General features: G+C 34.6%; 1 protein-coding gene across 4 annotated transcripts in view; it reads left to right on the top strand.

Annotated features, from left to right (window-relative positions):
- The window catches only part of LOC130893385 (activating transcription factor 7-interacting protein 1-like), a 44745-nt gene extending 34123 nt beyond the window's left edge, over positions 1 to 10622 (top strand). For all 4 annotated transcript variants that reach the window (XM_057799439.1, XM_057799438.1, XM_057799440.1 and 1 more), the window contains exons 4-6: positions 3538 to 4253; positions 4317 to 4929; positions 10038 to 10622. In XM_057799439.1, the coding sequence (XP_057655422.1) occupies positions 3538 to 4253; positions 4317 to 4929; positions 10038 to 10492 (1784 nt within the window). In that variant the 3' untranslated portion in view covers positions 10493 to 10622. The remainder of the gene's footprint in view (positions 1 to 3537; positions 4254 to 4316; positions 4930 to 10037) is intronic.
- The last annotated feature ends 3196 nt before the right edge of the window (positions 10623 to 13818 follow it).

The following is a 13818-nucleotide window of genomic DNA, read 5'->3' on the forward strand; positions in this document are numbered from 1 at the left end:
ACCGTGTCCGAGGACGCAATATGTCATTGCAGGAATGCTGACCATTGGACTGTTAGCAGAAGAAAAAAATCCATTTATCGACAGAAAAGATCTACCATACTGAGCCCGACAAAGTTCAGAAGAAATGAGCGGAGAAATAGCATTGATTGCTGGCTAATCTTATGTAAAGCATCGACCAAGTCCAACCAACTTATCCCGCGGCTAGATATCTAGCTTAACTGGCCCCATGGAGAGGTTAATTATTATCTGATCCAAATGATCTTCGGACATGGATGTTTTAGGAAATACCTTTACTGGTGGAAACATGAAGATTCCCCGGAGTGCCCATCCTATGCAAGAGTCATCGCACACTTTGTCCTACCTTGATAACAGCACTTCTAGGATATCTTTTAATAATAATTGGCTATTGTTGCTATCATTTTAAGCTCAAACTACCATTGTTGTCGATTTTGTGAGCGACGCAATCAATTTTTTGGTAACTAATTAGCAACAAATTTTAATAATTTTCGCCCACTACTCTGATAATAATAATTATCTATTGTTTTGTTGCTTCGAGCTTAAACTACCATTTTTGTCGAATTTTTGAGACCAAATTGAGCGGCACAATCGATTTCTTGGCAACTAATTAGCAACAAATTTTGATAATTTTCGCCACTCCTCTGATAATAGTAATTAGCTATAGTTGCTACTAGTTTAATGTGAAATTAGCATTGTTGTCGATTTTTTGGCAACTAACTAGCAAAATTTTAGACCAATTTTTTAAATTTTTGCCCATTGCTCTGATGATAAGAATGATCTAATTTTATTGTTAGTTTGAGCCCAAATTAGTATTGATTTGACACTCCTCCAATCAGAAATTACTGGCAAAAAACAGAACACGAAATTATATTTTCCTCGATGAAATATAAAAGCTTCGAAATAATATAAAATATTGTAGTTTCTTGCTCTCACAGTCCAACAATATGTTATGATCAGTAACCACCCTTCTTGTTTACAATGGTGCCAATTCGGGAAATACTAACCCTTATATAACCCACCATTATCAAGCATCAACGGATACAAATCTCCGTTTAACAACAAACAAAAGTTCTACCTGACAATGGACACATCAAGTGATAATACTGCTCAAGTGGTCTCCGTATTGCGATAGGGTCACAGTTAGCCAGAGTGGCGAGTGTGCTGAAAATGGGTCAGTCATATGTTTTCAGAGTTCACCTTTGTTACCAAGTGGCTGGTAACTTTCATCGAAGACGCGGAGTGGCTGAATAGTCAGAAAGAAAGAAATTTAAGGCAGCTAACATTGATCCAAAAAGCTACTGGCCCTAAACTAACAGAGTGTGTGCAGTGTGGCATAAAAGATGACTTGATTCTGGGAAGAGGTTCCTGGATGGTTTGTAAGAGCGTATCAATGGAAGCAAGTTTGTTTTTATTTGAAATTGGCGATGGAACGGGTATATTAACGATACATAGTTATATCAGCTAAAACTTGACAATGCCCATCCATATAACACAGTTTCCGTACGGCAGTATTTACAGGTTGTCGAAATCGAATTGACCAGCGCGTAGCCCTGATTTATAACCTATCGAGCATTTATGGGATGAACTTGAGAGAAAAGATCGAGCTTAAAATTTTACACCAGCCACGAAATCCGACCTCAAAACGGCGGTTACTGAATAATGAGATAGCATCGAACAAGATCGAGTAAAGAAACTTATTCAAATCATCAAAAGCGATTCGAAGCTGTTATTAAGGTCAGGGGAGGAAATAATAGGTTATTATTTTGACGGATTTAAGCTTGTATTTTCTTTACGTTTTCATTGTTTAAGGCTCCTTGTCGTTTGATATTTTTTCTTTACCAAAAAAAAATAACAACATGGACCACTCATTATAAAGCTAACACTAATGGCTTTGAGACGCTAAAATCAGAAAAAGGATGGAATCTGTAGAATTTACACTGCAAGCGTGCGACTCGAGTGAATTTTTTTGTGTTTTTTTTTTTCATTTTATAGAAAGTAAATGTCGCTGCATTTTTGTCTTCAATAGTATATTATAGTATATTACAAAAAAATGTATACATCCTAAATCTATTATTCTTCCATTTCGCTTAAAATTTAATCCCAGATTTCTTCAGTTCTTCACTGTTGTTAACATGCGTAAAATATTCGATTTAAACTCATAAAGAACACTAGTTTAAAATAAAAAATCAACCAAAAAATTAGATATCAAATAAGATTTTACCACAGATGGCACAAATCAAACGTTTATTCTTCGATAGTTTTTAATCGATGACGATTTTCGCTTGTCGTACCCACTTTATAGGGCAACCTATCCATCAACAACCTTGGAAAATATTGACGTATATTACGTCAAAACGCTGATCAAGGTGAATTAGACATCCAATTTCAAATTAACTACTACGACACTTTTATAAAGAGAACTGTCATTTTATTTCCAGTAGTGTATATGAGTATATGAAATATATATGTATATGTATATGAAAAGTGTCCATCGAAATTTTATAAATAAGTGTGGTGTCACATTAGCATCGATGTAAATTTTAAAGGTAACGCCAAATATCATTAGCTAGAAAATACGAATTAAAATCACTCCATTTTTAGGTTATATTTTTTAACTCTGTATACTACATCACTAGCGCCTTTATGGAAGGTTTTTGAACTTTTCTCCCATAAGAGATACTCTACTTTCTCTTTGACTCCATATTTTATAACCAAAACTCTATAGTTCGTAATACATGGAGAAAGTGAGATTAATTACTGTAACTAGTATTAAAAATCTGTCATCTAATAATCACGTGATTATTGAATTCGAATCCTATTGACTAGTTAAAGCTACGAATGTTTAAAAAAATGTAGTCACTCGGAAACGATATGTTTCAACAAAGTATTTTAAACAATTAGAAGTAATTAGTTCAAAATGGATATGATCCATTGGTTGTTTGGTTCTGGTTGTGGTCAGTATTAATTTCATAATATAGAAATATAGTAATAATATAATATTGAACAAAGTAGTTAATTATACTCTCTAGTTATACCGGGAATAATATACAGGATTAAAGCTGTAGAAATACATATAATTTTTATAAATCAATTTTAAGTAAAATAGATTATATTATATACAAAAATAGTTCATTGAATTATTTTATTTTCAGTTTAGATATATAATTAGATTAAGTATTATTTGAATGTCATTTTTTTGACCACTCTATTTGACAATTTTGACGTAATTCTAACACTTGATTATTACTGTTAAATTATGATGATTTGTTAACATTTTTCTAAAGTATCATCATCAGTTTTCATTAATTTGTGGTATATATATATATATATATATATATATATATATATATATATATATATATATATATATATATATATATATATATATATATATTAAATTCCTAACCAAAGCTTCAGTAACTTTGTTCAAAGATTTATTTTTTGATGGCGATATTTTTATTTTGAAGATGCATGTTTTTCGCGATTTTTTCGAAAAATGAATATTTTTTTTAATGACAGGAAATGAAGAAAGGACCTCTCCCGTTTCGACTGGTAAAAGGCCACTAATTGAAAGCGACAATGATCAATCTCCAGTGGTGAATAAGAAAATACGAATATCGGAAGAATTTTCGGAGGAAAACCAAACGGCCAAATTAGATAAGAGACAAGCGTCGTCGGAGAAGAAATCGGAAGAAGGAGATAAAACATCGTTAGATGAAAATAGGAAAACGAATTCCACGAAAAATGATAAAATGAAAACATTGATTACGTTCGAAAAGTTTATGAAACAGAGGAACTTGGGCGAAGGAAAATTGACGCGTTCGGATCTCGAACAATTTTGCCTACAGAAAATATGCGAAGCTCTGATACATAAAACAGACACCGGAGAATTACACCAGACAATAAAGAAGCAGGAACAAATAATAGAATCATTAAGAAAAGACGTTCAACAACTTTCTAAACAAACTAGAGACTTGGATATCGTAAATAAAAAGCTGATGACCGAACTGCGATCCCACAACAACAACCAGAAACCGATAGTGCCGTTAAAAATAACTAGATCAGTCGGATTGCAGGTTAAATTGAATCCCAACAACGAATTGGCCTCCAGGAGGAAATCTCTACCGAATACGGCAACCCCGCCTCGAACACCATCAACTCCCGTACCTCCCAATGCCGTAAATCGTCAAAGGAACGTTCAAGTAAACAATAGTGTTATTCGACAAGTGGTACCGGTAAGAAATTTCGTCTTTTATTTATTTATTTTTCTATTTTTATTGAAAAATTGTTTGTTACAGACTACCCCGTCGACGGCACCGTCGCCTCGTAAAACCCCGACTACGGCCCCGATCTTGACTCAAGCTTTACAAATCCGACCTACCCCTACAGCTAAAGCTTCAACGCCCCCGGTAACCAAACGCCCACCTCTAATTCGTACGAAAACCGCGGATCAACAAAAACCGAACGGAACACCTGGTGTAATCGATTTAACCGACGAAGATGATAGAACAGCCAAAAACGTAGCGCAAAAGTCGATACTCAATAAAAATGCCGGTACCCCAATAAAAATTGTAAATAAAAATGGTATGGCACAAAATAAAGCGAGCCCCAAAGGTACCTCCGCAAAAGGGCAATCGAAGACCGTAGCGGTTGGTCAAGCGAAGACGACTCCCACAGGAACCAAAGTCGGTTTGCAGACGAGGACCGTTACGACGTTACCGCAAGGAGTTCGGTTAACTTCGGCTCAAATGAAGAACGGTATCGCGATACCCGCTAGCGTGGTGACTTCCACTGCGGGGGGAACTACTCAACTTATGTACGTGGTGCAACCTGGTTCCGCCGGAAATTCCGGAACTGGCGTCCAGAAGGCGGTACTTTTAAATTTCCAACCTACCACCAACGGTGTTCTAAGTAAGTATCTTAACGATTTTTATTTAAAGTGCTTTGTTTAAATTTGTTTATATCCGATCCCGATGAAATTTCACATACATATACACACAATGCGCGTGGAATGAGGAAGTGATCGTCCAAATTCTGTTCGGCGGAAACTCCTATATTCAGAGATATGCAAGTTGGAATTTGAAGTTTTTCGTTGGGGATCGATTTCGGGAGGGTTCGATGTAGAAAAGGGTTTTTTCCACTGATGACGATGCGAGCGATCGATAAAATGGTTCAGAAGCGCTAAAATACCGAAATGAAGCGACGGATAAGACGTAAATGACACAAATCTATCTCAATCAAACCTAACATAAACTGACCTAACCTAGCCAAACCTTTCCTAAATTTACATATTTCATTTAACCTAATCCATCCCAATTTCACTTTACCCAACCTAAACTAATCTATCCGAACTTAACCTAAAATAATTTCACTTATCCTAATTTTACCTAAACTAAACTATTCTAGTCTAATATATTTCGCCGTATGTGGTAAGGTGGAAGCTAACTTAACTTAATTTCACCTAACCCAGTCTAACGTAAATTTCACATAAACCTATATAATCTTACTTAATCTAAACTAACCTAACTTGATTTCATCTATTCCAAAACTAACATAAATTCACCTAATCAATTTCGCCTAACATAATCTAATTTAATTTCGTCTAACCTAAACTAACCGAACCCAAATTGCACCTAACTTAGTCTAACCTAACCTAATTTCACCTAACCTAACCAGAATTAACCTAACAATATCATAAATTCTTCTTTAACGGGCTGCCCACGGCCCTCCAGGCCTTTATCATATCAACCGGTGTTGCAAGCTTTCTGAGGTTTTCCTGAAAGCTGTTGAATACGTTGATGAACGAGATGGCCGACGATAGGTAGTAATAAAGGTGCAGTTAAACTCAATCCATTATACGCCCAAAAGACTATTTGGTACGTCGAGTAATTTTTTTTATTTCCATTATTTAAGTTGGTACCATACTATTCTTCTACAATTCACAGATAATTACAACTCCGCGGAGAAATTTTTTTTCTATATCAGGGCCAAATCTAAAATATTCGTCATCCCCATATGAATAATGCACTTTTTCCATTCACGAACCAACCATTTCTCTTTCAAAATTTCATCAGGATCCGAGGTGGGTAATATACTGAAGACGAGCGGAATTTTCCAATCAAATTTCCACTAATTTTCAATCAATCTAATTAATTGAACTTTTGCTTACATTCTCATTTTTGATGTCAATATAGTTGGATTTTACAGATTCAATTGCAATTGGTCTATTTGTAAAACTTGACTTTGTAAATAATCCACACTTTGGATTTGTCTATAGAAACCAAGGTTTGATTTATCCGAGTAAATTAAACTATGTAGAAAAGTATGAGAAACTAGAAACTAAGATAATAAACTGAATTTTATACTTTCAGCGTCCTAAGAAATGACATTGTAAGCACAGAGACGTGTATGTCATCTAAACATTGTAATTTAACGGAAAGGTTTATATGTAAATTGAAGATTAAAGCCAAATCTTATAATATCTAGATAACAGAAGAAAGAGCAAATCCTAAGAATCTCCTAGTCATTGGTAGTTTATATATTTTATATATTAAATTGTGGATATTTATTGTGTTGTATAATTTTTATTTCTTTACTTAAAAAGTTTTGGGCTATCACTTTTTCATTCTCTTGTACTGTTTTTTCTATTTTTCTAAACACTTTTTTAGCGCAAGGAGAACCACCTGCGATCATTTTATGAAAATAATTATCCTGTTCAGGACAAGATTAGGAACAGTACTTTTTGTGACTAGACAAATATTACTTGTCGGTCCTAGTTGTCTATTTGCAGTCATTTTGTCGCCCAGGTGTTCCTTAATCCCCAAGTAAGAGATTCCCACAGCAGATTCGTGCCCTGTAATCGGTTGAATAGAACCTGGGTTTAAAGATCCAGAGTAGGTTTACTGTCCTTTCCCCAGTAGGCATCAGCTTCTACAGAGGAATAAATCAAGAGGACACAATAAAATACTTGGGAAGAAAGCAGGAAAAACCGAATCGGGGATTGTAAAAGAACGAATGAAAAAATAACAGAAAGTGAAGGACACTTGAGAAAAAAGACGGAAAAAAATGTTAAATAAAAGCGCAATAAAAATAAAATAGTTGAGAAGAATGTATGAAAAACGAAATGAGGAAGGGTGAAGAAATAAAAAGTAACAAAATAAAAATCAATAATTGAAGAAATTAACAAAAAATTTCTAATTTGGTAGATAAAGGAGAATCTAATGAAAGCTAGAAACATTAATAAAAAAAGAAACTGATAGATCAAAAGAAAGAACTAGACTAGAAAGTGAAGGACAATTGAGACAAAAAACAGAAAAAAATATTAGACAAAAATGCTTCAAAAATAAAAGTAACAAAGTAAGATTCGATAATAGAAAAAATAAACAAAAGGAAGCTCGAATTACTATTAAAAAAGTCAAGAAACTGATAGACCAAATAAAAAAACTGGAACAGAAAGAGTAGGACAATTGAGACAAATGACAGAAGAAAATGTTGAACAAAAACGCAACAAAAATAAAATACGTGAAAGAAAAGCAGGAAAAAAAAGACCTAAAATGGGAGAAAAGTAACAAAATAAGAATCGATAATAGAAAAAGTAAACAAGAGGTTGCTGAATTGGTAGATATATTAAGAAGAATCTAACGGATGTTAGAAACACTATTAAAAATGGAAAAGACCAAATAAAAGAACTGGCAACGAAAGAGAAGGGCAATTGAGACAGAAGACAATGTTAAACAGAAACGCAACAAAAAAATACCTGAAAGAAAGCAAGGAAAACGAAATGAGGATATGAAGGAAACTAAAAAGTAACAAAGTACAAATCAATAATGGGAAAAATAAACAAGAGTCTGCTAAATTGCTGGATAGATTGAGAAGAAACTGATGGAAGCTAGAATTACTAATAAAAAAAGTCAAGAAACTGATAGACCAAATAAAAGAACTGGAACAGAAAGAGTAGGACAATTAAGACAGAAGAAAATGTTGAACAAAAACGCAACAAAATAAAAAGAACACTAAACTGACAAAATAACAATCAATAATATAAAAAAATGAACAAGAAATTGCTGAATTGGTAGATAGATTAGGTAAATAAAAAACTGGAACAGAAAGAGCCAAAGGACATAATGCGGTGAATGTATAAATGGATACAAGAGATCTCATAAAAAGGCTAAAATTGTACTTCTTCTTCTTGTAGTAGGACGAGGTCCTGTCAGGTCTGTCATTTGCCCTCTTGTGACGCCGATGTCCAGCTATCGTACCAGCGTTTTGGGGGCCTACCGATTGGGCGTCTTGTGTCTGGTTTCTGTGTTTTGGCCCATTTGGCAATCCGTTCTGGAGCCATTCGTTCTACATGGTCTCTCCATTGTCGGCGTCTTGCTCTTACCCATCTAACGACATCTTGTACTCCCAGTTCTCTTAAGGTATCTGTGTTGGGTATTCTATCGTGGAGTGTGGTACCCTTTATTGATCGTAATATCTTCATCTCTGCTGTTCTCATTTTTCTCTTTGTTTGTGTTGTGTCTGCCCTTGTTTCTGCGGCATAGGTTAGCATGGGTCTGATAAAGGTCTTGTAGATTCGCGTCTTACTTTCTATGCTCATATATTTATTTCTCCATATATGGAGAAATAAAATTGTACTACGTGAGATAAAAATGTTTCAATAGGTCGATCAAACCTTTTCAAACGGTTTGAAAACCACAGTTCTCGGCTAAAGGAAAGTCTGTTAAAAACGCATAACCAGAATAGTAATGTATGGCTAGCTATAATTAGAGAAGTAGACATAACTTACTTACCAATCAACAGTTACGGCACTAACTCATGATACTCTTAATTTTATAGAAAAATTCATAGTATGTCTAATTAAAATGGAAGGAATAAGAGAATAAGTAAAATAAATAGAACAAAGATATAACTAGACAAGATTTGGCCGAATCAAAGATCCGCAGACCACGTTTCCGTCCTCGATTTCTAAATGACTAGCATCCTCAACAATGTTCATTAATGGAAATTTTTATAATTGGAAACCAAGAAAAAAGATTAGAACAATGAAATAACTAGATTTCAGATTTGGTAGGATCAAATAACCGAAGAAACGTTTTGAAAGAACCTGTCGGGATTCTTCTTTTTCCCATACTGCAGAAATAATTCGATTATTTCCAAAACACTAGCAATACAAACTAAGCAGACTTTATTATTTTTTTCAAACTTATGGGTTTCACATGGCATAAAAGTTTGGATTGATCGCTTTTAAATTAAATACTGGTTGATTGTCTTGGTTGCTAAGATTTTTTGTGTAGTTTTTTCCCATGAAAATAGACCATGCTTTTGTCAATATTATTAAAATAAAAAGTTTGGTTGACCACACAAGCACAATTTATTAAAGAGAAAATAATTTTCTAAAAGATTTATATAACAACAAAAATCCAATTTTAGCCAACCAAATTACAATTTATATTTGGAGAAGGTTAGAACAATGGAATAACACTTTTGGAAAGGATGTGTTAGAATTTTTCCTTTTCCTAAGATTTTTCCCAGAAAGCATTCGAGTCTGTAAAGGTTCCTCTTCCGTCCTTAATTCCCAAATTTTTTGGGGTAATTTTTCAAAATATTTATATATCACAATTTCTATTAACTGAAAGTTTTAAATTTGAAGAATAGCAAAAAATATTAAAACAATGAAGTAACTAGACTTCAAATTTGAGGATCAAAGAGTCGAGGAACTTTTTTTGGAATCAGATTTTTGTTAGAAGTATTCTTCCTTTTTTTGAGACATCTCCTTTCCGTTTTTGATTTTCAAATAACTAGCAACACAAACTAAAGAGTTGAACAACACTTACGAAGTCAAGTTTTGTTTTATTTTAGCCCAGAAAAAAATGGAATTAACAATAATTTTTGTCATTGCTTTGGAAATAAAAAAAGTTTGGTTGTAATCACAAACACAATGTTTTAAAGAGTAAATAATTTTCAGATCTACCCGATGTTTTCGAATCAAATTGTAATCAAATTTTGTTTTGTTGCAGCTTCAGCTTTAAACGGTTCCACTGTATCAATGATACCATCAAAATCGTCGAATATACAGTTAAAAACCTTACCGACAGTGACAAGGAAACATCCCGCTCCGTTACCTCTTCCTCCTCCAGCCGTTGTAAACGCTTCATTGAAACCATTACTTCCTAAACCTCATTTAAGTATACGAAAAACTGAAAATGGTATCATCTTACAATGGCGAATGCCTTACAATTTAGATATCTACGAAGGTATAGCGAGTTATCAGTTATTCGCGTATCAAGAAACCAACGCACCTCCTAGTACGGATATGTGGAGGAAAGTAGGTGATGTTAAAGCTTTAGCCCTTCCGATGGCGTGTACTCTAACTCAATTCGCCGATAAGAACAAGTATTATTTCGCCGTACGGTCCGTCGACGTCCACAAAAGAATAGGAGCTTTCAGCGATCCCGAAGAGATCTCATTGTAAATAAATATTAATATTTGACTGTGTAAACTTTATTTGTAAATGTTAATGATGGAAGTAACTTAAGAATAAGATTTACTTTTTTTATTTATGCATAGAAAATAAAATAATCAAATAAAATATATACGAAAAAGACTTTGATATTTCCCATGAATTATCTCAACTTTATCTTCATTTAAGGACTCTTTAACATGGAGTATCATACACACCGGACCCAAAGGATCTATCTATTCCTTTTCTTGTGTATTTCGAATGTTCGGAATGTGGGATGCTGCCAGAGATCTCTTTCTTCTTTTTCATATGGTCCCAATTATAGAGCTCTGGAGTTCCAGTACTCCATATATGATGATTCGTCTCACGATTGCCGAGATCAAGGAACTGTATGTATGTATATTTAGAGTACCGTGTACACCATGACCAAAGGTTGTGTCCCCCTTTCTTGTCGCGATAATAGGCAACCCAGTGTTCACAGTTTATCAGTTAATCCCACTCCTTTTCGAATGTTCAGAACGTGGGATGACTGTAGCTACGAAACATATTCGTCTTATTTCATACACTCCCAGGTGTAGTGATTTGGAATTCCGTATGTATCATACTTAGAAAGAATGTAGAAGTTTCGCCATCTGTCCAACAAAATCTGCACGCCGCATTATCTGCTAGGTCTAGTATCTTCAGGTGTTTGTTGAGACGACACTGCCTCGATAGAACTCCTGTTAGTATTCGTAGATTGTTCTTATTTAGGTTGATACATTCAACAGATCTTCTCTGGTAATAATTTCCAAGAAGAATCTATGCCTATCTCAACCTCTGTAGGTTGTCCCAGTAATTGGTTTTTCTACTATCTACTTTCTTTTCCAATGCTTGTTCTATTTTTATGTAATGATACCACATAAGGGTTCAGATCCTATGAACGGTTTATCTGCTTTAGAGATTTTGTGATATTGGAACTTAAAGCTATATTGGCTGCTTTCCTATAAAGGATGATGATCTTCTGTTTGCCATAGCTCCTATCTTAGCATAGATTTCTAATTGAAAAATGCTAGGTTTGACACCCAGGTTTTCAGATTGTTTGGTTCTGGACCAGTAGACTCCTATTCCAGTTCTGTCTGGTGCTTTAAAGCCGTCAGTGTACCATTTGATGGCATTTCTGTTCATTTTCTGTATGGCGTTATGATCCCATTTATTTAAACAGTTTGGTATTGAGGTTACTTTTTTCTCGGAGCTAATCTTTCTCGATGTATGATCCTGAGACATGTCCCAGGTTTTTTCATTTTTTAGGCGGTTTTTCTTTGGTGATTCCGTCTCTGAACATTCAAAGTGATGTTTTCTCTGCAACGCTTTCCATAACTATGTGGAGAGGTGGGAAATTTAGATTCACTTCCTGTGCAGCTGTCATTTCGTGGCTATGGTTGCACATATTCAAGCTAATCTTTGTACTTTCGAGAAATTGTTCCTCGTGGTATTCAGACTAGTTCTAGTACCCAAACCACTGCTCCATATATGATGATGGGTCTCAATTGCAATGTACATCCACTGTAGGTTGTTTGAGTTACAACTCCAGTTTCTTACTGCGAAGCTTCTGCACACCATTAGGGCTTTTATGGCTCAGTGTTTGTTCCATCTATATAGTGTAAGTCCCAGATATTTCTTCTCTGTTTGTCCACCTAGCTTAATGAACACGAGGTTGAGTTTTTACCCCATAGTAAAAGAAATAGGTAAGTAGTATTCGGGTTGATTTTCAGCCCAACCGATCGACACCACCTTTATGTATAGTTGAGTCCTCTTTGAACTATGTCACAGAGAGTATTCTCAAAGCACCCTTTGCGTAGATAACTATCTTCTTGTATATCTCATCGGCATATACTGACAGGAAAAGCCGGCTCAGTCGTTGTGCTCTTTTGAGAGCTTTGTGTGGAATAGGCGCCTTCTATGTCTAAAAAGAGAGAGGGAGCATTCTTAGATCCAGTTGTCAATTGTACCAGTACAGTCTCCGTAGATTTTTTTGTTTGGCATGCAAATTGACAAGAATAGAGGGGTAACTACTTTAGAATGTCTGTTCTAATGTCGTTGTCGACAGCTTTCACCATGGTTTTAAGTAAAAACGATGTGAGATTGATTGATCTGAAACATTTGGATTTTGAAGTATCCTACTTTCATGCTTTTGGTATGAAGGTTACTTTGAAAAAACCTCATCATTGAAAAGTTATTGGAGGTTAACTTATTTTTTTGTTCATCAATTTTGTAACCACACCTCGTATACACGTTATAGATAAAGAAAATTACAGCAACAGACTCCCTATTTAACGATCGTACTTTGTATAAGTTATACTGATTGGAAATCAAGACTTTGTTATACGACTCTCTTTTAAATGTTTTTGATTTTAGGTAATTTTAGAGAAAATTAAAAAAAAACTAATTTTAAAACAGAACAGACCCAAACTCATGAACATTTAGAAGCATAAACATAAAAGGATTATGAACAAAAGAATTAGGTTTACGGGTTGAACCGCTTTGGAATTTTGAAAATTTTCGACGTTTCGAAGTCATTATCAAAATAAGGTTGGGGACGGGGTGGTCATTTGTTCGTTGGTAAGAAGTGATCCGATTCCATGGTCTCGATCTGCCTACTCCTTGGAATTCCACCGAGGAAATGAAAAACTGAATAGAAAAAGATTATAAAATGGAACAGACAAAATTCGCACAATCTTCAAACCCAACCAGAAATTCTCCCACCTAATCAGGTCAAAGATAAAAAATATCCAATTAACACAATGGAGCGTATGAAATCCTCTGCTCAGATTTCCCCCGATCCTATATTGGCCAGAAAAATCGACGTATTTTCGTCAGAGGCAAGGAACACTTGTCTGTCACTAATTTTGATATTTTCTCACGTTTTATTTTAATAGAACCAGAACTATCGCCCTACTACTGAAAGTAAACTGAGTATTGGATTATTGTTCAGTGTTTAGTATTAATATTACCAGAAATTCGAACTTAGATTTTTCTTCAAAAAATGACGAATTTTGGGATCAACTTTCATCACTTAAATAGTGTTGATCTATTGTTTTCAGTTTCATATTTTTCTGTTAAGACTAAAACGATCTTAATCGAGGATCTGGTCACTTTTCTGAACACCAGTTCACACTTTCTTAATATCTTCTTGGACGTTGTCTAGCTGTTATTTAGTCGTGGTTGCTTGGTATAGTTTTTCCTGGTACACTCAGTCGTCTATCTGCCATGATTTTTAGTCTTGTTTTGGTTCAGCTCTCGGTTCGTACCAGAAGGTGCCAAATATAATTGCATCGGTTTTTGATTGTTGTTTAGTATCA

The sequence above is a fragment of the Diorhabda carinulata genome, chromosome 4 (assembly GCF_026250575.1).
Source record: "Diorhabda carinulata isolate Delta chromosome 4, icDioCari1.1, whole genome shotgun sequence".
NCBI classification, from domain to species: Eukaryota; Metazoa; Arthropoda; class Insecta; order Coleoptera; family Chrysomelidae; genus Diorhabda; species Diorhabda carinulata.